General features: G+C 40.2%; 1 protein-coding gene across 2 annotated transcripts; it reads right to left on the reverse strand.

The window, feature by feature from the left end:
- Window positions 1-8,320, reverse strand: sall4 (spalt-like transcription factor 4). Of its 2 annotated transcripts, XM_088330907.1 has the most exons (5): window positions 8,258-8,320; window positions 8,102-8,179; window positions 4,084-6,504; window positions 3,711-4,006; window positions 1-1,751 (listed from the first exon to the last, which is right to left on the reverse strand). In XM_088330907.1, exons 2-5 carry the CDS (start codon window positions 8,166-8,168, stop codon window positions 1,314-1,316), a joined length of 3,222 nt encoding a protein of 1,073 aa, XP_088187033.1. In that variant the 5' UTR covers window positions 8,169-8,179; window positions 8,258-8,320; the 3' UTR covers window positions 1-1,313. The 2 variants fall into 2 exon arrangements, with proteins under 2 accessions (XP_088187033.1, XP_088187032.1); XM_088330906.1 differs by lacking the exon at window positions 8,258-8,320 and having other exon boundaries at window positions 8,102-8,248.
- Between the last annotated feature and the right edge of the window lie 17,473 nt (window positions 8,321-25,793).

The raw sequence follows: 25,793 nt of genomic DNA on the forward strand, positions 1-25,793 counted from the left end.
TGGCCGGGAGGGACGAGAGAATTTATTCATTTATTCAAAAACAGCAAACAAAGTTGGACCGAAATATTGGGGGTGAACAAAACAATATGTAAACAAGCCACAAGGGCTTAACATTGAATTGTAGACACATCTCGAGAAGCAGTTTTGACATTTTCCGCAGACAAAAAAGGCACAACTTGGCAAATGCATAATTATTAAGGAATGTACAGCAGAAGGGGGGCTTCAAAGGAACTCTGAATATTGACTTGTAAAGTGTCCCGTGATACATTCATTCGAAATCAAGACAGCAGATTCAGAATAGTAAATAAAACATGTTCTCAAGAATGTACGGGGAAGAAATGTATGGTTAACATCGAGAAAAGGAGGTGTGGAGAATTAAAATCTCAATGAGGTAGAACTTACCCCCAAAACTCAATTCTGGTGTGTTATAAATAAATTAAAATGCTACAATTGGAAAACCATTATATTTGAGCGCTGGCAAACCCCAGAGACAAAATTGTACTTTTCTGCTTTGTCCCATTAAGAAAGCATTATAAAGTTAGACTGAGATGCCTCAAAAAAATGTAACCGTATAGACCTCAAATAAAGTGCAGGCTGGACAATATTCTGTATTTGGAGCTCAGCCAACTAAACAGGACACTGCTTTGAAAGATAACAAGAAAGGCAGCAGACTAGAGTTATGGATGCAATTCTGATAGAAAAGTCATGCTACATGGTACAAGTCATAATTCATTCTGACAGAAAAGAAGTTACGCACTTGGAAAGCGAACCATTACTCCTTTTCCATAACTTACAATCATTTAAAACTTATGTGTACACAACAGGCAGATACTGAAATCACCTGTCCAAATGCCCCTTCAAGGCGAAATACTACACTACAACAACACATGGTCATTCAAAACTCATAGCAAACAATAGAAGGAAAAGTAGTCATTCTGGATCAATATGGTTAGTTATGAAAAAAATAATAATAGTTATTAACGTTGTGAAAATGACTTTAAAAGTCAAGCCCTTAAAGTCCAAATCCTTCAAAAAGTATTTAAAAAGACTAACAGCTGGAATTAAAGCAGAGTTTCAAGTAAAGTCATACATTCAAACTTTTGAATAGGCGGCAACAATGTCACAGAAAGAAATACCCGTATATATTCGTATAAAATACAACTACAGTAGTTACCGGTACATTAGGTGAACTAAAAAGCAATTCCATCGAATCAATTGAAGAGATGTGACAAGATTAGTGGAAAAATACTTAGGCTGAATTCCACGATTGTACCTCATTTGCAAGAAGACATTCAGGGTAAGAGTTCAGTTGATTAATTGACTGCAATCTTCCCCTCCTCCATGAAATGCGGAAACTGGGATTTGGGTACACTGTCGGAGCTGTTTTTCTCAATTTCGGCCATTGAGGCAGGCAAGCCAGAGTGGGATCCGTCCATCTTCATGAGGCCTCCTGTGGATCCAATCAACGGGGCGCCGCCAGCAGGGCTCCCAGAGAGGGGGATTCCTCCCCCTTGGATGACGGAGATCTCGTTGGTCTTCATGGTCAGACCGCCGCTAAATGCCGGACTGTACTGGTTCCACATGGATGGGTCAAAGTTCATGGCTGGGGTAGCAAGTTCTTTGGGGGCTTGCAACATTTCTGGTAACATCTTTGGCTCTGAGCTCATTGCCATAAGAGCCATGGGATTATCCAGGGACAGACGCTGACCACGTCTCGAGGAGTTGTTCCACATGTGAGTACCGATATGTACCTGAAGGGGAAAAAAATCCACAATTTAGAAATCAGAAGCAGAAGTGTGACAATATTTGAGTATGGCAATAAAGTGTGATACTTTCATACGATCAATTGAATACGCCTCATTTAACTAATGATTTGAACTTGATCCCAAATGATTTGACATCTGTAATGTCGTGAAAACCACCAAAAGTCTTAATACTGCATTCTGGTTGATATATATATTTTTTAATTTAATATGAGTAAAGGAGCAAAATTATTTTTGTTTGTATCCTTTTAAAGCAGCAGCCATTTTAAGAGTTTTTGTGGAGGCTCAGCTATTAACCAGTCACAGTTCACCTGCTTTCTGAAGCAGATCCATGATTGGTGATTAAAAGGTGGAGCGCATCGTTTCAGCTTACCTTAAAAAGTTGAAAATGTATTACTTTCTCTATTAAATATGCGTTACAATGTCCAACTGAGTTCAAAGTGCTTTAATTTCCACTGCACCTATCTGCCTTTCTTTAGCAAATCTGTTTGGAGTGGAGAAATGGTGGCCGGAGGGAGTGCTGGTAAGTGACGTCATATTTGGGGTTTTGTTTGTAAGTGTAGCATGAAAATGGTGAAAGTAACAAAAGGCCTGCTCCAGACGTCAAACCAAACCCCAAGAAAGATTAAAACAGAAGACTTTATCCGAATGAGTCTAAGAAATGCTCGTACTTGCATGTGCATCATGAACGAGCTGACTCAGGCTGCAATGATGACATAAGCCAGGAGATGGTGGCAGAGGGTAAAAAAAAGTTACAAATGTAATCATCCTTTAAAACCAACTCTCAATACGGCTGTCCCCACAGATTATTTCACAAGTTAGCTTTTACACAAAATGACAAAGTATGACTGGTAGTGACCCATCCAAAATAGTATTGTAAGTGAATTATTTGTGGTTGACTTTCACATTAAGTTAACAAAATACTACAGCAAGAACTTTATCATTGTTCCCTGCCTAATGAACATTCTTCTTATTTGAAGCCATTCCTCAAGATCAGGGGATGGTGTAATTGTAACCTGTGCAGTCCTTTGAGACATTTTGTGATTAAGGGCGAAACAAATAAATGTGACTTGACATGACTTGAAAATGCGAATGTAAGCTTCGGTCTTCTCGGATTAAATTGATACTTTTGGACGCTGTAGAAGTTAATTGGGCCGGCAGTGCTTTGTATATGGCACGTGTTGCCAGCATTTAGTCATAGCTCGCACTTATCTCGTGCGACTGATGTCAACGACATAACTAGCATTAAAGGTCTAGTTCAGGGGTGGCGAAAGAGTTTGACACAAAGAGCAGAATTTTTTAACTGTGAGAGTCAAAGAGCCACACCATGCAATGACCTGCCATGACACAGACACACACAATCAAAAACATTATTTCCCATAACACGCTCCTCTCCTTACAATACAAGAAGTATTGTTCTTGTATTGATTTCAAGGAAAGTGTCCACCCTCAATACACACACACACACAAAAAAAAACTAAACATGAAACAAGGCAAAGAGCCACAGTATATAGAAAATATGATGAGGCAAAGACCCGCATTCTTATTGGCCAAGATCCGCATACGGCTCTTGAGCCACGTGTGCACCACCCCTGGTGTAGTTGCTAGCCTCTGACTTTTCGGACAGTAGTAGCCTTGGAAAAATAAAACAAAATTGTCTGTCCTATTATTTTGAAGTGTGTACTTTAGTTTTTGCAGTTCTCGCAAGAGAAAGGAATGACAAAAATATAAAAATTACATTGGTATATTATAATAAAAACATATAATAAAAACTTTGATAAGTAGTCATGATGCGGGATTTGCATTAGTTCTATGTCTCGAGTTTTTAATACACGTCGTTATCGTAAAATACAACAGATTGACTTCCTGACAAATGTATTGCCAGAAAGTCCCATTGTAATTGTGAGACTTTAATCACCCAGATTATTTTACAAGTGTGAAACACACCTTTAGGTTTCCCTTGGTAGTGAAAGCCCGGCCGCAGATGTTGCAGGCGAATGGCTTCTCCCCAGTATGAGTGCGCTCATGAATCTGCAAGGCGCTGGCAGAGGAGAAGTTCTTCCCACAGACGTTGCAAACATGCTGCTTGGAGGACCGGCGAGGAGCTGTAGGGGCTGGTGAGGAAAGGGTAACACCTGGTGCCATTTGAGATGCAAACAAACTGTGGGTGCCCAGTGGGTTCTCTTGAGGAATCTTCAACTCAAGACTTGCAGGGATCCTCATAAAAGGCAAATTACTTGCAGCTATCGGTACAAAAAAGACAATCCATTAAAAGACAGGAAATATAACATTTTTCTTATTTACAATCTGATGATCTCACCGTATTCTCCACTTGGGAATGGCACACTAGGTTCTTCTTTGATGGCTTTAGGGATAAAGCTGCTTGAAGATGTAAGGTCAAGGGCCCCGCTTGATTCAGGACCATTTTGGGCCATCCCTTCAGAATCAGGTTTGTAGCCGTTATGGGCAAAGTCATCCGTTGCAGATTCCGGAGACCTGAGGCTACTCGTGTTGATGATGGGAGAGGTGGAATGAAAGGAAATCGCAGACTCAGAAACACCTGGGCTGGAGCCGTTCTGATATTCCTGCTCCCTGGAAATGGACAGAGGTTCTTTGGGGGTCCCCTCACTCTCAGATGGGTTGCTACTCTGTCCTTTTAGTGCAAGAGCAGTGGTTAGATTCTTTAAGACATCAAGGCTGGATAACGCGGCAGGGCTGGCGTGACTCTGGTTGGCTACGACTGATGGGAGAGAGTCAGAGTTTTCATTTGGCTTCTGCGAGTTCAATCCTGGTTCTTGACCATCATTGTTTGCAACAAAGCCATTGATGTCCACTGATTTATCTTCTGGTGGTGTGCACTCAACCGTGTTGTTTGCTTCAAAGTGGTTTTCTGGCACTGGGTTGTTGGGGATTTGTCCGCCCATGTGCATGCGTATATGCTGCTGCAAAACTACAGCATTGGTAAACTTCTTTTGGCAGATGGGACAGGAGTGCTGCATTTTGAGAGGAGTGTTGGCCCTGTGCACCCCATAATGGGCCTTCAGATTGCCTTTGGTGGAGAAAGCACGGCCACAGATCTTACATTTGTAAGGCCTCTCCCCGGTATGTGTGCGATAATGCATTTTGAGCGAGCTCTGGCAGCTGAGGATTCTGTGGCAGATGACACACTCGTTGGGATCATTTGTCTTCTTTTCCAAGCAGTCAACCATCTGCTGTAGCTTTGCAGTGCCAGAGCTTTGCTCTCCAGAAATTGTATTACTGTTCATGTGATGTAGCGTTTCCAGGGGCTCTTTCACCTCCTTCTGGGTGTGATCCATTACTGACTCCTGGCTAAAGACATTTGAGGAAAGGGCTGGGGAGCAATCGCTTGCTGACGAGGGTGTCTGGGAAAATGGGTCTCCGCCACCAAAACCATCAAATGTCTTAAACCCAGAGTGTGTTGAAGGATGGAACCCTGGAGCAGGATGACTGAGTATTGGATTGATTTCATTAGACTCATCCATTGGCACAGACATACCAAAGGGGATACCGCTGCTAGTGGGAATGTTATCAAGGTGTTCGGGGACGGGATGAGGGTTCATGGTGATGTTGGGATATTTATCTTTGTGCCTTTGGAAATGCACCTTGAGGTTCCCTTTGGTTGTGAAACGGTTTCCGCAGATATTGCATTTAAAGGGCCTCTCCCCAGTGTGTGAACGCAGGTGAATCTGTAGAGCACTGTCATTGCCAAATGTTTTTCCACAGTACTTGCATTTGTGCTTATATAATAATTCTCCGTTCTTTGACTCAAGTGGTAGATTTAGCAGCTTTCCTTTTGCTTTCTTTGAATCAATCCCTGACTGGATAGCACCAAAAGTCCCTGAGAAACCGACTGCACCTGCCGAGTCGGGAAGTAGTGCTGGTAAACGGCCAGACAAATCCGGAATGCCCTTTAAAATGTCAATTTTAGAGGTCATTCCGGTCAAGCCTGGTGGCCCAGAGGTAGGGATGCCAGCGGGAAGAGGAATTTTACCTTGTTTTGCTGCTTCCATCGTCAGGTTTTGACTACCAGTCCGTTTCCCTATTAATGCTGCAGCAGCAGAAAGCTGCTGGGAGAGATGTGCACCCAAGGCTTTCAGTGGGTCCACTGCTGCCCCCACTGATGACCGGAGACATTGCGGCGTCATCATGGCCACTTGGATTCTGATCTGCTCTGTAATCTGGATTTGTTGGAGTTGCTGTTGCTGTAGGCACACCAACTGTTCCAAGATCATTGGGATCACCTGCAGGGCATCCTGCGAAGACATGGGCGTTGTTTTTGAAGTGATCTTTGAAAATGATTTTGGCGCGTCAGTAGTCATGGCTTCATAAGTGTTTGGATCCTGCATATCAGGGGAAGGTTGAAAGTTCTCCTCTGGACTGACAGTCATATCTTCTTGGTCCTCCGTGAGCATGGACTCCTCTTCTGGTCTTTCTAGTTGGTCAGTATTGGCAGCAGAGATGGAATGGCTGCTGGACCGGCTATCATCGTGGTCACTAGCGCCGTCTTCTGGAGAAACTTGTAAATATTCCTCCGTCACCTCACTGCCGTCACAATCTTTCATAATGAGCACTTGTTGGCTTTTGGCACAGTTCGTTTCATGCTCCAGAAATTCTGCTTCTTCAAAGAATTCGGCACAGCACTTGTTGCAGATGCGGGTCTGATCCATTCTGAACCTCTTCACATCTCCTTCGGTCTCATGTGCTGGATCATCTTGAAGGCCTGGTGGTAGTCAGAAGATACAACTTTAATACTATTATTATTTTGACAAAGACAACATTGTAGCAATCGATTCCTTTTCTTATCTTCGCATCTCCCAGACACATTTTTAACCACAAATAATCACAATATAATCCTTACATTGTCATTGTACTCATTTTATAAATCGTACAGAACTACTACATAGAATAAATACTACCCAAAACTAGTCTATCCAGGCTCTTTTCCCACTCTCCTGAACAAATTTGAATTGACCTTTTGTCCACAAGGCCAGCAGGGGGCAACCACAACCTTAAACATAAAATCTGAACACTGCAAGAGCACAAGGAACCATTGGTATTTAAAATCATGGGGCAAGAGACCACTTATGACAACACTGAGCAGTCGTTGGACCAATGTCAGAAAAAAATATCATATGCTTTTACAAATATTTTTACGTTTTGGTAACCAAAATTAACTAACATAATGGAGACTCTTGCAGAAAGATAGAGCACAAAAATATTCAGTTTTAATTCTCTATTTCTTAACAATTGTGAGTATTGTTGAATGCTAATGCCTTGCGACTAGAAAGAAGAGGGCAGACCACCTGTTTGCATTTGCCCAAAGAAACTGTTGGACTTGATAATTGCTCAGCAGGAGTTACTGGAACGGTGTCACAACTCACACAAAGGTGCATTACCATACCCATAAGAAGTTGTGGGGAGAAACTGGAGATTTGCGCACAATACTATGCAATGGCTCTTTTATCGCAATTGCATCAGAGTAAAACCTACCGCCTAAGGCTGCAAGAACTAAATAAAGCGAAAACATACGACATATAAATGCCTCGTTTACATTACGTTTCTAATTAACGACAGTTAAAACGGCGCAACAACAGAATTAAACTTTGTATAGCATTTCAGGTTTTTCATTCACAGAATGGGTCGAGAACTCTTCTAGTGGAGGCGGGGGGTTGGAGGGGGTTATTTGGTCACCCCCCTCAAACTTCCCACCCAACAGGCTCCTGAAAGGGCCACTCCATCCCCCACCCCCCATGCACGTACCAAAGGAAACAGTCATGCATTAAACTGGGGGATTTATTACTTTCGGGTCAGTCCCATTTCATACTTTTCCAGGTTATCTTAGAGATAAAGTTACATTAGTTTCAAAGTTAGAATAACTAATCGCGAATGCGATCGATTGAAATAAGTGCAGTTTAAATGGAACGTCAATTGAATTCAAACACGATGCGTGATTCAGAAGTGCAGATTTACATTAAAAATTGATCCCCTCCAAAATGAAAATGGGAAAAATAGTCGACGCGTTTTACTCACGAACCGGCTTCAACGTTTCCTTCTACAGCCGGGTGAATTCATTCAAACAATCCACCCAAAGAGGTTTAAAATAAGAGAGCAAAAAAGGGGGATGAGATAAAAAGCAACAGGTAAAATGAATGAAATGAGTTCGATTTATTTCCACAGACTTTTGATGAGTTACCTCATACATAAATCCACACCTGAGTAACCTTTGTCAAGTTTCGATCGGCGTCCAAAAATCCGGACAGCGCAGTCCATAACGCGTAAGTGATCCATTAAAACAATTAACTCCGAATAAAACTCACCATTTTGTACAGCCGCGGGTTCGTCCGAGTTGATATGCTGCGGTTTGGATTGCTTGCGCCTCGACATACTGCGACCATCTGGCCCAAAAAGAGTTCCGCACAATTATCCTCGTCTTTTTCTACAAATTCTTTTAGCCTTTAAAAAAAAATACTCACCCCCACCACCACGCTCCCACCTCCTCAAATGCGCATGTCAACGTAATTATTATTATCAATAATGCATTGCGAGGAGTTATCACGTTCCTCCGACAGCTGATTGGCTCCAGTCCAAGTCGTCGCGCATTATTCAAATAAGGCTCATCGATGGAGGGGGCGGGCGGAGGCCTGCCAGTGGCCAGGCCCAAGGCGCGGAGGCCGGCTCGATCACGCCCAGCTCATTGGCCCACTCCACAACCTGGAACTCCAATCCAAATACAGTAGTCTGCAAGATTTTTACTAGACCGTCCCCTCAAAAAACATAATCCCCAAACTTTTATATCTCGGTAATGGGAAATAATCATTTTTATAAAGTAGTTTTTTTTTTTTTGGTTTGAACATATATATGCCTAGCATTGTTTGCTGTTAATAGTGTCAATAAAATTGTTCAAACCAAGCCTGGATACAGCAAATGAAGAGACTACCGTATTTTCCGCACTGTAAGGCGCACCTAAAAGCCTTTATTTTTTTCAAAAGCTGACCATGCGCCTTATAATACAGTGCGCCTTATTTATGGATCAATATTAAGTCGCAAAGTCTTGCAACTAAAGCAAGCAGCCGCCGACTAGATTTTCCCCCGAAGGCGAAGTCGTCCGCGGTGTATGCTGGGATTTATATACCGGCGTTTCATTTCCTAACCAATGTGTCAATCATCATTTGAATCAGTCACTATTGGCTAAAGTTATTTGGAGGTAAAGGGGGCGGATCCTTTTTATCATTTACAGGCTCGCATTGGCTAAAGGGGCGAATCAAAGCCTGCAATTGGCCGAAAAAGATAACTGTGAATTACACTAGAGAAAACACTAGAGACTAGACTAGAGACATCCCAGCCATCTCCGGGCAGTGGGCAGGGAACACCCTGAACTGGTTGCCAACCAATCGCAGGGCACACGGGGCCAGACAACTCATTCGCCCATTTACACCTAGGGACAATTTGGACTGGCCAATTCACCTGAAATGCATGATTTTGGAACATGGGAGGAAACCGGAGTGCCCAGAGAAAACCCACGCAAGCAGGGGGAGAACATACAAACACCGCACAGGAAGTCTGGAGCTGGATTTGAACCCACAACAGGTTCCCATGACATGAACTGTGCCGCACAAGCGCTAACCACTGCGCTGCCGTGCTGCCTGTTTTACTACTGATTTACCATTCTGTATTTGTAAATATTTTACTCTCCTGGATTTACTATACTCACGGTATTAAGAACACCATGGTTACATGAAGGCAGCAAGAGAATTTAGGTGAGCTGTGCGGATTTATGTTTTCCCGGTATCTTGTTTTAGAACGATCTTGATGTTACTGTGATGAGTCTTTTTTTAAACTAAATTCAATTCAAAGTGTTTATCGTCATAGTAAAGAACCCCGTTTCCCTGCACAATAAAATTCTTACTTTGCTGTCCACAAAGTTGCCAGCAAAAAATAAAATGGAAACTAAGAAATGTTTGTTTGGTGACATTGTACGGACACCGCATCCGCTCGTGTCTACGACACGTATTTGCTTCTTTGCAAGCTTTCGGAATGTTAAGGGGGTAATAAGTTTGACTGAACTATCTGACTGTTTTGTCGACGTTCCCATTGTAGCGCCTTATAATCCGGTGCACCTTATGAATGGAAAATATAGGACCAATAACTATTTTTTGGGGGTTTGCCTATAACCCGGTGCGCCTTATAGTGCGGAAAATACGGTACATGCAAAGTTTGCAAAGTGGACTGCGCATCATGGCAGTGGCTTGGTTACACACACAATTTTCAAGAGAAAAGTCGGACTGTTGAACAAAAAAAAAGAAAATCGGACTCCCGTTGGTAATCAGGGTTGGGTAGGGTTACTTTCACTGGATTACTTTCAATTACTTTTGGATTACTCCAATACCAAATATGCTAATAAAATACAGAAAGAAACCAAATATGAATAAAATGACTACATTTTGTGCAGGCTTGTGGAGTTACAGAATACATGGAACGGCAAAAATGATGTTGTGAAGCTGTTTGAATTTATTTTCATTTTGTTTCTGTCGCATTTTATGTTAGTTTTGCCGGAGATCAAAGAGATCAAAGCCAGGAGAGAAAGCTTACCACGTGTTGTGAGTCATAATTTGAAGTATATTTAGTTTATTTTGTCTTTTATTAGCATATTTGGTATGGGAGTAATCCAAAAGTTAAAGTGAAAGTAATCCAGTGAAAGTAACCTTACCCAACCCTGTTGGTAACATTCAAGTAACGTTCAAGGTTTTGATGCATTGTACATTTCATACTAGTATAATAAAGAGCAAAGGCAGAATGTCACACTTTCACTTTACCTCCAGAAAACTTGTTAGAATATGATATAATAAATTGTGAATGTGTTCAATTGCTGTTAAGTGTCAATAAAATTGTTCTAACCCAAAAACATTTTTATTAACAGCAAATAAACAATGTGGGGGGCAGTACGGCGGCGCAGTGGTTAGCGCGTGTGCGGCACAGATCTAAGGTCTTGGGAACCTCCTGTGTGGGTTCAAATCCAGCTACCGGACTTCCTGTGCGGAGTTTGTATGTTCTCCCGCGTGGGTTTCCTCCCACATTCCAAAAACATGCATTTCAGGTGAACTGGCGGGTCCAAATTGTCCCTAGGTGTGAATGAGCGAGTGAGTTGTCTGTCCCTGTGTGCCCTGCGATTGGCTGGCAACCAGTTCAGGGTGTCCCCTGCCCCCTGCCCGGTTGCTGGGATGGGCTCTGGCACCCCCGCGACCTACTGAGGATAAGCGGTGCAGCTAATGAGATGAGATGAGAAACAATGTGAGGTTTGTTTGGTTTTCTCGACAATTTTAACAGCAATTAAGCATATTCACAATTTCGTTATATCTGACAATATGACGTTTTAACAATTTTTTCCGACAATTTTAACAGCAATTAAACACACAATTTCATTATATTATATCCCAACAATATGAGTTTTTATCGACAGTTTTAACAGCAATTAAATACATTCACAATTTCATTATATCATATTCTAACAATATGAGGTTTGAACAATTTTTATTGACACTTTTAACAGCAGTTAACCAATGTGTTAAGGGCAATACTATTGTGCTCTGTCTTCTCAAGTGGGATGAGATCCCACCCTCCCAAGCAGCATCCTCCAGTCCTCTGCCCGGGATGCTCAGATGGGTCCTCTCCCTTCTTACTTTTACCTTCCACAACCTGCAACTAAAGACCATTTTGACAGTTGACTAGTCACTGATTACTGAAACACATACATGTCAACCTGTACGTTTTTGCCGTAAAAAGTACGTTTATTATGCATTTTAAGACGTGTACGACGTACCAGGAAATCTGTACGGAAAAACACATATTTGTCAATTATGGGTACCATCCGGTATACACCGACTATCACGAAACGGCAAATTAATCAAGTCAAAGGAGTTCGCCGCGGAAGCCTCTATCTCGGTATCGTTTTTTTCGTTGCAAACGGAGCGAGCGGTTTGATGCTACTGTGCGCATGCGTCTGCCGCCTCGGATTTTATGTGGTAGTTATATAGTGAAAGGAAGTCCGTCTCTTTTTAGAGAACCGGCTTTTCTGGCTCAACTTATTAAAGAGAGCCGGCTCTTAAACGGCTTACTTGCTTTGATGCATTATTACGAATTATTATGTTGTATAAAGAAGTTAAGATAAAAAGGAAGTATAAAAGGAGAAAATGAAAAAAGACAGGTTCGTGATTATCCCTTTAATCACTACATTACCAACAATAATTTAATGCAGAAAATGAATTAATCATTTGAATAAGAAAATGTATTATTCTACTTTGCATGTATGTTTTTCCTTCTACAGTGAACGTCCAAGCTACTTAATTTTTGAACTTATTTTTATAATAAACCTCATTCATGTCGAGCAACTCAGTATCTCACAACAAAATGTTAATTAACAATGTAAATGATATAACGAAACACATGTACAATATAACATGTTAAACTACATAAATAAACACGTTTGAAAAAAAATATGGTGTAAGATTATTTTGAATTTTTTTAAGGGAAAATACAACAGTTTGTAAGGGCATGGAGCCGTGGAGGTTGACAGGTATGGAAACAGTTCGTCAAATGATTATTATTTTTTCAAATTTGGCATAAATTTGACATAATTATGAGGAAAATGATAATAAACATAAGAAGGAGTGCATCTTTTATTGATTACACTGTGAATTAGCACAAAATATAAAATAGAAATGCCCTACCCAAAACCAATTAGGCACAGTACTCTGTGACTAGCGACAAATCCATAAATAAACCTCTGTCCATTTTTAAGGGACAGGCAAATAAATAAGAAATTAGAAATCATGTAAACCGGGTTTTAATCCCTGTAAACCAAGAACAGGCTCATTAGTGTCAGTAGAACACTAAATAAAACAAATGTTAGATAGATAGATAGATAGATAGATAGATAGATAGATAGATAGATAGATAGATAGATAGATAGATAGATAGATAGATAGATAGATAGCCAAAGATACCAGTATGAAATGTACAATGCATGTCATCAAAATCTTGAAAGTTACTTGAATATTACTAACATGAGTCTGATTTGTTTTTTGTTCAACAGTCTGACTTTTCTCTTGAAATGTTTTTGTGTAATCAAGCTACTGCCAAGATGCACAGTCTGATTTGCAAACTTTGCAAGTAGGCTTTTTATTTGCAGTATCCAGGCTAAAATGCTCCCAAACGTAAAAAGTTTTGGTACCCGTGCTGGATGTTAACGCCGCCATTTCTGTATTTTAATGTAACTACTCAAGGCGCTATTGCACATAAGCATACTTACTAACACTACTATATAGTGGAAGCTATAGCTGAGTGAGGAATGAGTGGAGAGGTGCTGTAAAAGGATAGTGGGATGTTTAGATGTGTTCTAAGGGATGGACAGGGCACCCGTATGATGCGACAGGGGTAAACCAGTGAAAGCTGTCGGGCTGTTGAACAGAAGAGTGTGTTGTGTCACCCTGACCCGAGTGACATGGCCGCTTTCTTGTGTCCCGTTTCATCTGGAGGGACGAAAGCATGACCATCTTGGGTGCCGAGGTGCTTAACTTGTTTGGGTGTTTGGGCATTTGGGTTGGCCATGCTCCCCAAAAAATTATGTGTTTTTTGCTACTTTTTCCTTTTTTAAAAAATGTTATTTATTTTTGTATGAGTTTGTCTTGCTGTTGGTCACCCCTCTCGAGGGATATGACCAAGATAGATAGATAGATGAAAATGTATTTTTGTCGTCTTTGTCCGCGTGCTTCCTTCACTCCCCCTGGCATTTTGTAATTTCTTGCCGTGTTTCCACGTTTTCACACCTTAATATCACCCTATGGCCTCAATTTGAACTACAGTATCCTGTTACATCTCATTTTGGGCAAGATTAATTTAGCAGGCAGCGCATGTCTCAAGGCAAATGTTTCTTCCCTTAAAAGGGCCCGATTTTTAAAAAATCTAACACTTTTACAAATTGAAACGAAAATCTTGACTGAAGACAGGTACCTGAGATCTGTAGGGCTTTATTTTGCAGCAAGACTGAGTCTTTGAGTGTGGATAAACCGCCCCAACAATCGCATTACATTTCCTTTTTGGTAAATATTGCCACTTCAGGATTTTAAACAAGCAGGTGTTTTTATTCTGGAGACAGATTTTGTTTTGTGCGTAAGAAATAAGAGTGCACGATTAAATATACCACTTTTGAATGTCAAAATGTTTGCATGTATGCAATTGTCACATATAGCGTAGTTTCGGCATGGACACAGAAGACGTGTTCCCACAAATATCGAGCAATTGTTGTTTTGTCCCAACCAGTATTATCTGATAACTTAAAAACGTGTTATGTCCCAACCAATGCCAAAAAAAGGCAAGTGAAAGCAAGAGGGTGAGAGAGAGAACCACAAACCTGACAGGCGGTCTGTGACAGCAATCTTCGGGCAGTGGGCAGGGTACACCCTGAACTAGTTGCCAGCCAGTCGCAGGGAACACAGATACAGACTACCCACTCGCTCCACACCTAGGGACAATTTGGACCGGCCAATTAACCTGACATGCATGTTTTTGGAATGTGGGAGGAGACCAGAGTTCCCAGAGGAAACACACGCAAGCACGGGAAGAACATGAAAACTCCATACAGGAAGGCTGGTAGCCAGATTTGAACCCATGACCTTAAAACTGTGCCATGGACGTGGCAACCACTCAGCGCCGTGCTGCCTTGTATGGAACAAGAAACATTTTATATTCAGAAAAAAAAATCTCCCTGATAACAACACTAGAAAAAAACTAAGTTGGCCAAGTATCAGTGTTAGGAAACAAAGTTGTCATTCAAAAGTAATTTAAAAAAAAATGTTCAAAGCAGTTATGTTGACTTTACAGAACTGTTTGTTTAAACAAATATAAAAACGAACAATTGCTCTTTTCATTTAACAGTTCTGCCTTGGTGGAAATTTTCCGAGTATCATTGCGGTTTAAAATGAGCTCCCCAAAAACACAATTAAGATAAATTGAATCCTGCTTGAATAAATAAACCTAAAGGTATGACCGTCCAAAGTATATCATGTAAATGCACAGAAGCTAAAACTAGTTCTCAAACATTTTTTTATAGATTCACGGGGAGAATTATTTTCTCATATAGAGGAGCACAAATTAGTATGTTCTATACGGATGTGTCAAAAACCTTTTACTCTCCATTCTCCCAGTCTGCCCATGCACAGACGAGGATTTATAGTTGGCATACCAGTGACATTCCTGACCGGGTCCAAACTCTGCTGCGCAGACTCTGGATGGGTCAGCTAAGATCAAACATGTTGCGTGGGAACTTTTGGGAACGTCCATTGTGTTAAGACGAGCCGTAGGACAGGGAGAAAACCAATAGTACAGTCCTGTGTTCACCTTTTTTTTGTCAGTGTCTAGTCAACGGAGAGTAATTCTGGAATTTTTTTTTGCATAGGTTTACGGTTCTGTTAGGGTCTTTATTTATTTAACATACATACAACTACTCAAATGTCTTTTTTAGTTTGTGTTATATAATAACCCTACAGACAAAGAGTTGCCCCAAACCCTTGGACGACCAAATGCTCTTTGAGGGTCTGAGCTGAAGGTGAAAAAGAAGGGAGTGCTGTCTAGACGCTTTATGGCCCCAATAAGAAAGTATGCTTGAATACGCTGTTTTGTTTCTTCTTCTGCGACTGTGCACTCATACAGCCATGCCCCCTAACCAACCACCCCGGGGAAAACCTGATGTCAACGGCAACAAAATGTTCTTGTGAAATGTTGATTGTAATAAAATGCACATTGTTTTTGTACATATACTATATATGACTGATATATGTATCCAGTACACTGTACTTTTGAGAATCCAAAATTGAAGTCATTGGTAAATGATCCACAAAACATCAATGTGAGTGAGCTTTAAAAGTTCAAATAAGCTTGGCATGTCAAGAGGAATAGACCTTTGATGTCGATCTAGAATTATACAGTGGAATCTCGGTTTTCGAACGACTCACAGTTCGAACAAATCGGAGTCCGAACAAAAAATTCGAGAAATTCTTGCTTTTTAGTCCGAACAAAAATCGGAGTTCGAACGCCGGTACGACACGTGAGTGCGTACGCGAGGTTGGGATGCTAAGCGGCGTACAGGTGATGAAAATGCGTGAAGTCGCAAAACCATGTTAAGTATTCCGCGATACAGCTATGGCTAACTGTCGTGCAGTGGTAACGTCTAGGGTGGATTCTCAGGTGCAGTTGCACCTCCACTACACTAGGGGACGTCCGAGAATAAACAAATGTGTAGCAAATGGGCCGAGTTACTGAATTTCGTCGAATTCGACCACCCCGATGAAGCTGCAGCCACTAGAGTCATCAATGACTTTAACAACACTGTCATGAACGACTTCCGAAAAGTGCTAAAAAGAAGGCAGAAGCACGTGTCATTGGATAGATATTTTAAGAGAAAAGAACATCCTGTAGCCGAGTCATCCGTAGCAAAGAGATTTGAACGTGTGAGCACCCCTCAGACAGAAGAGGTCCCCGAAGTTTTTATGGAAGGGGACTCTCCTTCCAAACAAAACATTTTCCTTCCTCCTCCATCCCTTTCCACCGTCCACCTGTGCCCTCTGCTGACCACCACAAAGGTAAAAAATCCTTTTCATAATTCATTTCTTATCCTTTTTTAAATTTTTACACATTCATGTTAGCGTAATCTTTCGTACGGAAGATTACGATGACGCGAACGTACGATTAGCCTGGGTTACATTTACGTTTATGTTATCTGTGTCTTAAAGGTAAACAAAGGTAAACATTCAGGGTGTTGGAACGGATTAAAATGATTTATATTATTTGTAATGGGAAAAAGGATTTCGGTGTTCGAACAAATCGCTTTTCGAACAGGGTTCTGGAACGGATTTTGGTCGAGATCCGAGGTTCCACTGTATCTGAATATGGTCACCAAGTTGAGGTTTTCAGTCATGTTTTTTGTGAAGAAAGGCAACATTATAGAAACTGAGTATATTTCTGGGCTGAAACTTCAAGGGAAGCTTTCAAGTGGAATTATTAGAGAGTTTTTAAGTAAAACTTACTTCATCCAATGGTTCCCAAAATTGAACGTATGTAAAGGCCACCGGAAGGAAGTCAATATTGGTATCGGCTGCTATCATGAATATTGACACCTTAAAAAAGGCCGGTACAGGCACTGATACTGATACTTGTTGTCATACCCATCCCTAATATATACAGGTGTATACACACTTGTGTACAGGCTAAGGCTATATGCTAATTCAGGGGCAGGGAACCTTTGGCTCGCGAGCCATATATGGCCCATTCCAGAAACATATGGCTTTAAGATAAAATAGAACTTACAAAGTCAGTTATCTCTTTGATCTATGAAAATTGACATGAACATAAGGTCAATTTTGTTCTGGTAATAAGGCGTTAAGACTCAATTTTAACTACAGTTCACAGTCAAGGTGTGACACTAACAGACCCTGTTGTGGCTGTAAATTGCCAAATAATCCTTTAATGGAAGCTCATTTTGAATAATATCTGTTCATTATTGAGACACTATAACCCAAAACAAACTTTTTACCTGGAAGCTCGAGCAAAGCACCTACAGCAATTTGATTGAGTGAGTAGTAGGAATGGGCGGGACTAAACACAGGACATGACGCATACACTCGATCTTCTCGCCCAGCGCCATCTGCACTGAAGGTAAATTTGTTGGCATCCTCTGTGTATTGTATTTTCTGATACTTTTACCAAAAGACTTTGCTTGCACCTTGTTTTGAAACCATCATTTAGGAAAATAATGACTGTCAAAATGAGCCTTAACACTATTAAGTAACTTCAGCAGGGAGATCAATTTTAAGTGGTATATTAATATTGCTATGGGTTCTAGCATTATTATTTCAAATATTTTTATCAAATCATCAAACATTGAACAGTGAAATAAAGTGGACTTAAGAATAGGCTTTTGTCTGGAGAGCGTTTTTGGGGTTTTATTGAATTTTGTCTTAAAATGTATGGTGTTGCTCTCTCAAGAAAACAAAAAAAAAATCACAATATTTTTGCTTTTATGGTAAAATAGGTTTCATACCCCTGGGTTTACTGGGCGATACGGGTAGCAGTAGGGAGTTCATTCTTTCTTTCCTAGATGCTTCCATTAAGAAATTTGCTTTTGCATCATTGTGGACATAGCAGAACACACGGAATCAGAGTGGTGCTTTTAAAATTATACCAATAAGGATCCGTCTCCCTGCACTAAGCTCTACATATATAACAACAGGTTGCACATACTACACATCAACGTAGACCTAGTTTTAGTTGGTCTAAAGTCTAGCTGGTCCTTTTTGTTCAGATTTTTCAGCACTGTTGACCTGTAATAGAAAACAATCTTAGTCCTCTGGATCACAAAGCTTGATGTGGCAGAGTCTGCCATATCCCTAAACACGTTAGGTTTGATTGAGACAGCCAGAAAAACTGATCCTGAATGGCTGTATTTTCGTGATTACTGCTAGTCTAATAAAATGAACAGTATAAACCAAGGGTGGCGAAACAGTTTGACACAAAGATCCAACATTTTTAACTGTAAGAGTCAAAGAGCCACACCATGCACTGGCCTGCCATGACAGACAGACACACACAAATACACACAATTTAAAACATAGTATTTCCCATAGCTCAGGAGGTAGAGCGCTCGTCTTGGGATTAAGAGATCGCAGGTTTGAATCCCGGCTCCTCCGTGTTACAAGTGTCCTTAACTACACACAATTGTCCTGTTTAAATAGTAAAGGTTTTGCAACCACCTGAAACGCCTGGGAGCAAAATTCGTAGTCCCCCATTTGATTAGTTATTTTAGCAATGCTCTAATAGAATGTCACTCAGCCATGCAGACCTCCGCCCACGTAGGACTGTTAAACAAGTGTTTGTTTGTCCATCTGGTTGCTTGAAATAAGTTCCAGTATATCCAGTTCTTTGCCAAAATATAATGGATTGTTGCTCAAGACCATCCTCCATACCTCAAAGTAATTCCTACATGGTGTTCCTGCAGACAAAAAAAATACAACGACAATGATGACATTTGTCAGAGGTTTCAAACAATGCCTATAACAGTCCTTGGCTTTTCACTTGCCTTTTGTCACCAATTGAAACTATTTTCATCCAGGGAAAAAAAACAAGAACTTAAATATTTGCAGCAAAGCTAGGAAAGAAACTTGTTACAGAAACCTTGACAAGGTCACACATCCTACATTGGTCAATTCACATTGACTGTGGTGAAAGATTGGAGAAGAACATTGACTGGAAAACAAAACAATGACCGTCATCTACTTGGAAGGTGAGCTTCTTTTTTTCAGAGATCGTAAAAGATTAAAGGGAAGGCCCTTACGTTGTTGACGTGAGAAGCCGTTAAAGTAAGTTGAGAATTTAGGCAAAAAGTCATGCTTTAGCATTTATTTCTGTGTGAAACCTTTCCCCCTTTTCAACCTTTAGGGTATGGCTTCCCATTTTGGGCTATTTTTTTATTTGTATGTCTATGCTCAAAACACACAGCACCTATACTGGGACCATGGAGTACTTTCTAAGATACGGTATTTAAAATATATGAAACCATGTAAAAATGAATATTCTGGGTTTTAGAAACTTATTATTTTATTATACCTACATTTGTATGTGATATAAAGCAATTCTCGAGATTCCTGACACAATGGCTTCTCTGATGAGTCAAAGAAAATAGGGAAAAAAAAATGTGTTAACATAAATGGCTACTGTTTTAAAGAGTCTGTGTGTATTATTTAGTGCCTCCTAGTAGTAAAACACATTATTTATTTATGACAAAGAAAATCAATTTTTGTTTAAATAGTAAGCAAAAATACTCAAACTATCATACATACGTAATTCCTTTTTTTTTTAGAATACGAAAAAGTGAATATTTTTGCTTTTATTTTACATATCATAAGCCTTACTTAGAGGGAGCTTAAATCATTGTCCACCATCTTGCTGCTACGAGTACAGACGCACTCCTACTTACGACCATTTGACTTACGAAAAACGGTAGATAGGAACATTTTTTCGGGATGTAGAAAAATATCCAGATATTGCTGAAAGTTAGATTTTGTATTGTGTGCACCTTTTTCAGAGTATAGGACATTACTATAGTGCTTCTTTCCATCACTACCGGCTTGTGGCGCTGTGAGAGGTCACCCAGCATCCACCCGAAGAAGAAATCTGGCTTCCTCTTTCTGTATCTCCATCGTGCTAAGAACTTTGACATTTTCATTGTTTATTACCTCATGCATCCATTCAATATGGTTGGTGTTAAGTGTAAAGAAGAGGCGAGACGTTTCTTTTGAAATGACTGAGGAATAAGAAAGCTTGATGCGGTTGAGAAAATGGTCGGAACGCTTTTTCAGCCACTTTTTACCATGAAGGAGGACCTTTTGAAGCTCATCTTCCAAAAGTAAGTCAAACTTAACTTTACTTATCTTTATAGAGCATATTATATTATAAAATGTTTATTTTTTTAGTACAAAACAATACAGGTTACTTATATAAGCCTTAAACATACTTATAGAAACCTTAAACATACAAAATATAGCACTGAAGCAACTTACGAAAAAAATTCAACTTACATACAATCGTCTGGAACCTATCTTGTTCGAAAGTAGGGTAGCGTCTGTACTCTGAAACACTAAAACCTTACAGAATGCTGGGCAACAAATGCTAATGAAACTAGTTTGGTCATTTTTTTTGTATTCTTCCTTGTGCTTATTAGCACCCATTTTTGGTTGCACCTACAACACAGTGACATCTAGAGGTCAAATAATACACACTGACTCTTTTGGCAATTTCTTCTGTGCAGATCCAAATTTCTTTGTGGTAAGTGTGTGGATTATTTTCATTTGGAATAACAAATATTTAGTATATATTTTCGACAACATCATTTTTGTTCATAGATGGGTGGCAACAATTAATCAATGTTGACAAAAATCGCTAATAAAAATAGTAGACGATTCAATTTTCGATAATTGTCGTCATCATGGGCAGCACGGCGGCGCAGTGGTTAGCGCGTGTGCGGCACAGTTCTAAGGTCATGAGATCGAACCTTCCTGTATGGAGTTTGCATGTTCTCCCCGTGCTTGCGTGGGTTTCCTCCGGGCACTCCGGTTCCCTCCCACATTCCAAAAAACATGCATGTCAGGTTAATTGGCCGGTCCAAATTGACGCTAGGTGTGAATGAGCGAGTGAGTTGTCTGTCTCTATGTGCCCTGCGACTGGCTGGCAACCAGTTCAGGGTGTCCCCTGCCCACTGCCCGAAAACAGCTGGGATGGGCTCCAGCACCCCTCGCGACCTTATTGAGGATAAGCGGTGCAGATGGATGGATGTCATCATCATATTTTTCCAACAGAGTAAGGCATCTTTGCATGAATATAATCTCTGCTGATAGTCGCTTATGCGCAATAGCGTCTCAGTCTCAAGTAGAACCGTACAGAAATGACGGCGTCAACAACAAGTACACGTATCAAAATTTCTTAAGTACTATTAAAGTACTACTTGCAAAGCAGACCTTGTGTATCATAGCAGTACCAACATTTAAAGACAAAGCACGTCTTACAGTTGAACGACACAGATTCGTACTGGCCTTGGTAAGATTCAAGACAATACAGTTTTGATGACAACCATTGTACATTTTATGTGCATATATTTGTCTGTAAAGAAAGTTTGGGCATTATGCAAGGCAAACATATTAGGAATTAAATGTGAAAAGGAAACGTCAGTTGTTAAAACTTTCATGTGTTGTGAATTGTTAAGCTTTTTTGTTACAGACTTTGCAGTTGACTATGGAATACTCCTTCAAAAATGCACATCAAATATGTTTTAATTACTGTTCCATTGTTTAATGAGCCTGTTCTCGGTTTACAAGGATACAAAAATGTTAATTATTATTTATTTGTCTGTCCTGCAAAAAACGTTTATTTATTGATTTGTGTATCTACTGATGGAGCACTGTGCCTAATTGATTTTAGTTACGGCCATTTTTATTTATTTTTTGTAAAAATCTGCAGAATGTTCAATAAAATATGTATTTTCATTGTGGCCATTTTTTTGTGTTTATCGATTGTCAGTTAATTAAATCAAGTTCAGGCTGAACATTTTATAATTATCCGATTTTTCGATGAATCGTTTCATATGTCGAAGTTTCCTTGGGCAAGACACTGAATCCCTAATGCCCCCAATTAGCAGGTTGGCGCCTTGCATGGCTGCACGGCCGCTATTGGTGTGTGAGTGTGTGTGAATGGGCAAGTGTGAAGCACATTGTAAAGCATTTTGGGAAGTCTTCATTGACTTGAAAAGCGCTACATAAATGCAGACCATTTACCATTTTCACCATTTAAAATAGTCATTAGTTGCAGCTCTAGTTCATAGCAAAACTTTCTTCCCAAAAGTGTCACGGTTGCCGTGGCGCCCAATTAGCCCCGCCCGTGTGGCGCCAGCTGCGGCTCATAAACAGATTGGCTTTCCGTCTTTTTAAGCTCAGTGCGCTCTCTCTTACTTGGTCAGTCCGTCAACGAACCTTTCCTCGTTCTCTTCTATATTTGTCCTGTTTATTATTCTCTCCAGTTTTCGTTCCCGTCTAGTTTGTCCTGTTTGTTTTTCTATATCCTGTTTCATTATCTATCCAGTCTGTCCTGCTCGATATCAACTCGAGCAATTGGAATCGATCTCGTCGGTCTCTGGCTTCCTGTCTTTCCACGCCAGACCACTGTCCAACGTGCGTGACTCCCCATTTCCCGTAAAATAAAAGGCATGTGTAAGAACGTCGCGCGTTTGGGTCCTGATCCTGTTCTGGTTCCTGACAAAAAGAGAGAATCAAAAAGAAAGGAACAAATACTGCACTATATATGTGATGCCACGCAACATTTTGAGAAGTTGAAAGTAAAAATACTCACAATTCAACCTCATACCACCGTTCCTTTTCGAAAATCCAGGCCATGGGTTAAACAGTTCTTGTGCAAAAAAAAAATCCACAAATGTCATGTATTTATATTCCCTACTGTCATTAAGAAAGCAAAATTCCATGATCATTATTTCAAGTGTTCAACATGATCTTACCGACACAAAATATATTTGACGTTAAAATGTCCAGATTGATATTCCACATAAGCATGTTTAGACCTCTTGTTATTTGTTGACACAAAATACGACGTTTTCGAGTCTTGGTATTCATAGTTTGTGTACAACTTTGGAGTCAATAGTTTTTTTCCATGTAGCTCATTGACTCCTTGTTTCTTTTCTTACGAGTGGGGGGGCTTTCTGCACGCAAGCTATTTTCCAGAAAACAACGAAATGGTCAGACGGTTAAAGCCATCGATTGGTGAGGTTTTTTTTTTTTTTTTTTTTTTTCAAATGTTCCGCTTTTCACAAGCTTGTGCTTTTGTTTGCTCGGGAGAATGCAGCAAGGGCACCACTGATGCGGGGGAAGATGTTGGAGGTTTGTGCAGATGTCCGCTTTGAAAATACTCCAGTTTCACATAACTGCCACATGTGAACAGTCAATATCCTGCATACATCCCAGTGAATGCTTATAATGTACATGTGACCTTTGGCCAAAAGCCCCCAAGTTTTATTGCTTTAATGATATTGTCATAATAGTCTGTGGTTTGCAATAATCTGTGGTCTGCCCTTTGAGACTCTTTGTGATTACGGGCGTCACAAATAAATACATATGACATGAGATGGCAACAGTTGGCTGGCACCGACTATATACATGCAATCAAAAACCCTTTCTATGCCCCATTATTGGTGATATGCATGTTTTAAATGGCCTTGAAAACATTATATACCGGAGCCATATCCCCCTAGTGGGAGGTGGCTAGAGTCAAGAACACATTCAGAGGAGGGGATTCCCAGCCCCCTCGCTCAACCCAACTTATGTTGGGAGTCATTAGGTGACCAAACCCCCCAATTCCAACCCCTAATGCCGAACGCCAAGCAGGGAGGCAATGAGTACCAATGTTGTAAGTCTTAGGTATGACTCGGCCGAGGCTTGAACCTGCGACCTCCCAGTCTCGAAGCGGGTGCCCTACCCCCAAGTCCACCGAGCTGGTAACCTTGAAAACATTACTTTCGTTAAAAAAAAGGTTATGGTTGACTTTTGGAAATAATACAAAAAAGTTTGTACGCTATGGTTTTGAGTAGGGTCCGAAAAAAACTTTTGGCTAAAGCATAGAAGAAACACATTTTGCCCCCCACTTCCAGTCATCACGTGGTTTAATCCAGTATCATGTATTTTGTTGAAAATGTATTGAACATTCAAAATAATACCTGTCTCAAATTAGGGAATACATATTACATATTGAAAACAGGATTTGCATTAGAAAGCTGTGTGCTTTTCAAACCTTCGTTTCAAACTGTCAAAGCGGCGACAACAGACAGAATAAAAGTTACCGTCACAAGACTGCATAAGACTTGCAAAACCTGCAAATAATATTTAGTCGCCAATTGTTTTGTTTCAGTCAATGTTATAGTCTTCATGAACCTTAAGTGATTATTCGTTTTCTTAAGAGAATCACTTTAGGTCAGAATTGTTCTTCTTAAAATCATAATAATGCAAAACTGCATGTCTTTTATTAAAGATACAGAGCAAACAATGTAAATTTAGATAATGACAAATACTCATCCATGAATGGGATATGAATGTGGAGGAAAGTCTGTCTCTTCTAACATATATAGATGGGCTATTGCTAAGGTTCCAGAAAACAGACTTGTGGTACCTTAACCCAAACAATTCCCACATCTAAATCTTATTACATACTATATAATTTTATTATTAGCGCTGTTTGGGTTACTGTTTTTATCTTTTTTACGTCAGTCGGTTTACATGTAGGAAATATTCGGATTAGGATGAGAATATTGTGGATTTTTGGGTTTTGTAAAGTCACTTATTGGAATATGTTATAATTTAGACTTCTACTAGAGAGTTTTGTTAGTCATTTCATAGTCCATCAACTTGTTCATGTAGTCCCATTTGGCACATCCAATGTCTTATGACAATGCTCAATTTCTTCTTTGGCTATTTTTTTATTCTTCACTGGTGCCACAAAGAATAATGGACTTTTTTGGAAAGAAACAAATTAAACACGGTAACTCTGGCTAACTTGTTGAATATGCCTTTAGTAGATTTGTTGGTTTCTCTGTGACATTTTAATTGAAAGGGTGAAAGCGCCACAGTTGTATCCATATACGTATAGTGTAAGTCCATGCTTCTGTCAAAAAATATTCAAGCACAAATGTTAAACGCGAGATGTACATTTTTTGGAAAAGGGAGAAAACACTACAGTACTTATTCATTGTGGTGAGTTATATGAATAATATCCCCTTTTAGTGAATGTCAAAACTAAAATAAGAAAATGACATCCATTTGCTGAATGACGTTGCTAGTACATTGCCCCTTTTCATTCACAAATGCTGTGTATACAGGGAGTGCAGAATTATTAGGCAAATGAGTATTTTGACCACATCATCCTCTTTATGCATGTTGTCTTACTCCAAGCTGTATAGGCTCGAAAGCCTACTACCAATTAAGCATATCAGGTGATGTGCATCTCTGTAATGAGAAGGGGTGTGGTCTAATGACATCAACACCCTATATCAGGTGTGCATAATTATTAGGCAACTTCCTTTCCTTTGGCAAGATGGGTCAGAAGAGGGACTTGACAGGCTCTGAAAAGTCAAAAATAGTGAGATATCTTGCAGAGGGATGCAGCACTCTTAAAATTGCCAAGCCTCTGAAGCGTGATCATCGAACAATCAAGCGTTACATTCAAAATAGTCAACAGGGTCGCAAGAAGCGTGTAGAAAAACCAAGGCGCAAAATAACTGCCCGTGAACTGAGAAAAGTCAAGCGTACAGCTGCCAAGATGCCACTTGCCACCAGTTTTGCCATATTTCAGAGCTGCAACATCACTGGAGTGCCCAAAAGCACAAGGTGTGCAATATCAGAGACATGGCCAAGG

This window comes from Urocampus carinirostris, chromosome 3 (assembly GCF_059441175.1).
Source record: "Urocampus carinirostris isolate Australia breed hairy pipefish chromosome 3, RoL_Ucar_1.0, whole genome shotgun sequence".
Lineage (NCBI taxonomy): Eukaryota > Metazoa > Chordata > Actinopteri > Syngnathiformes > Syngnathidae > Urocampus > Urocampus carinirostris.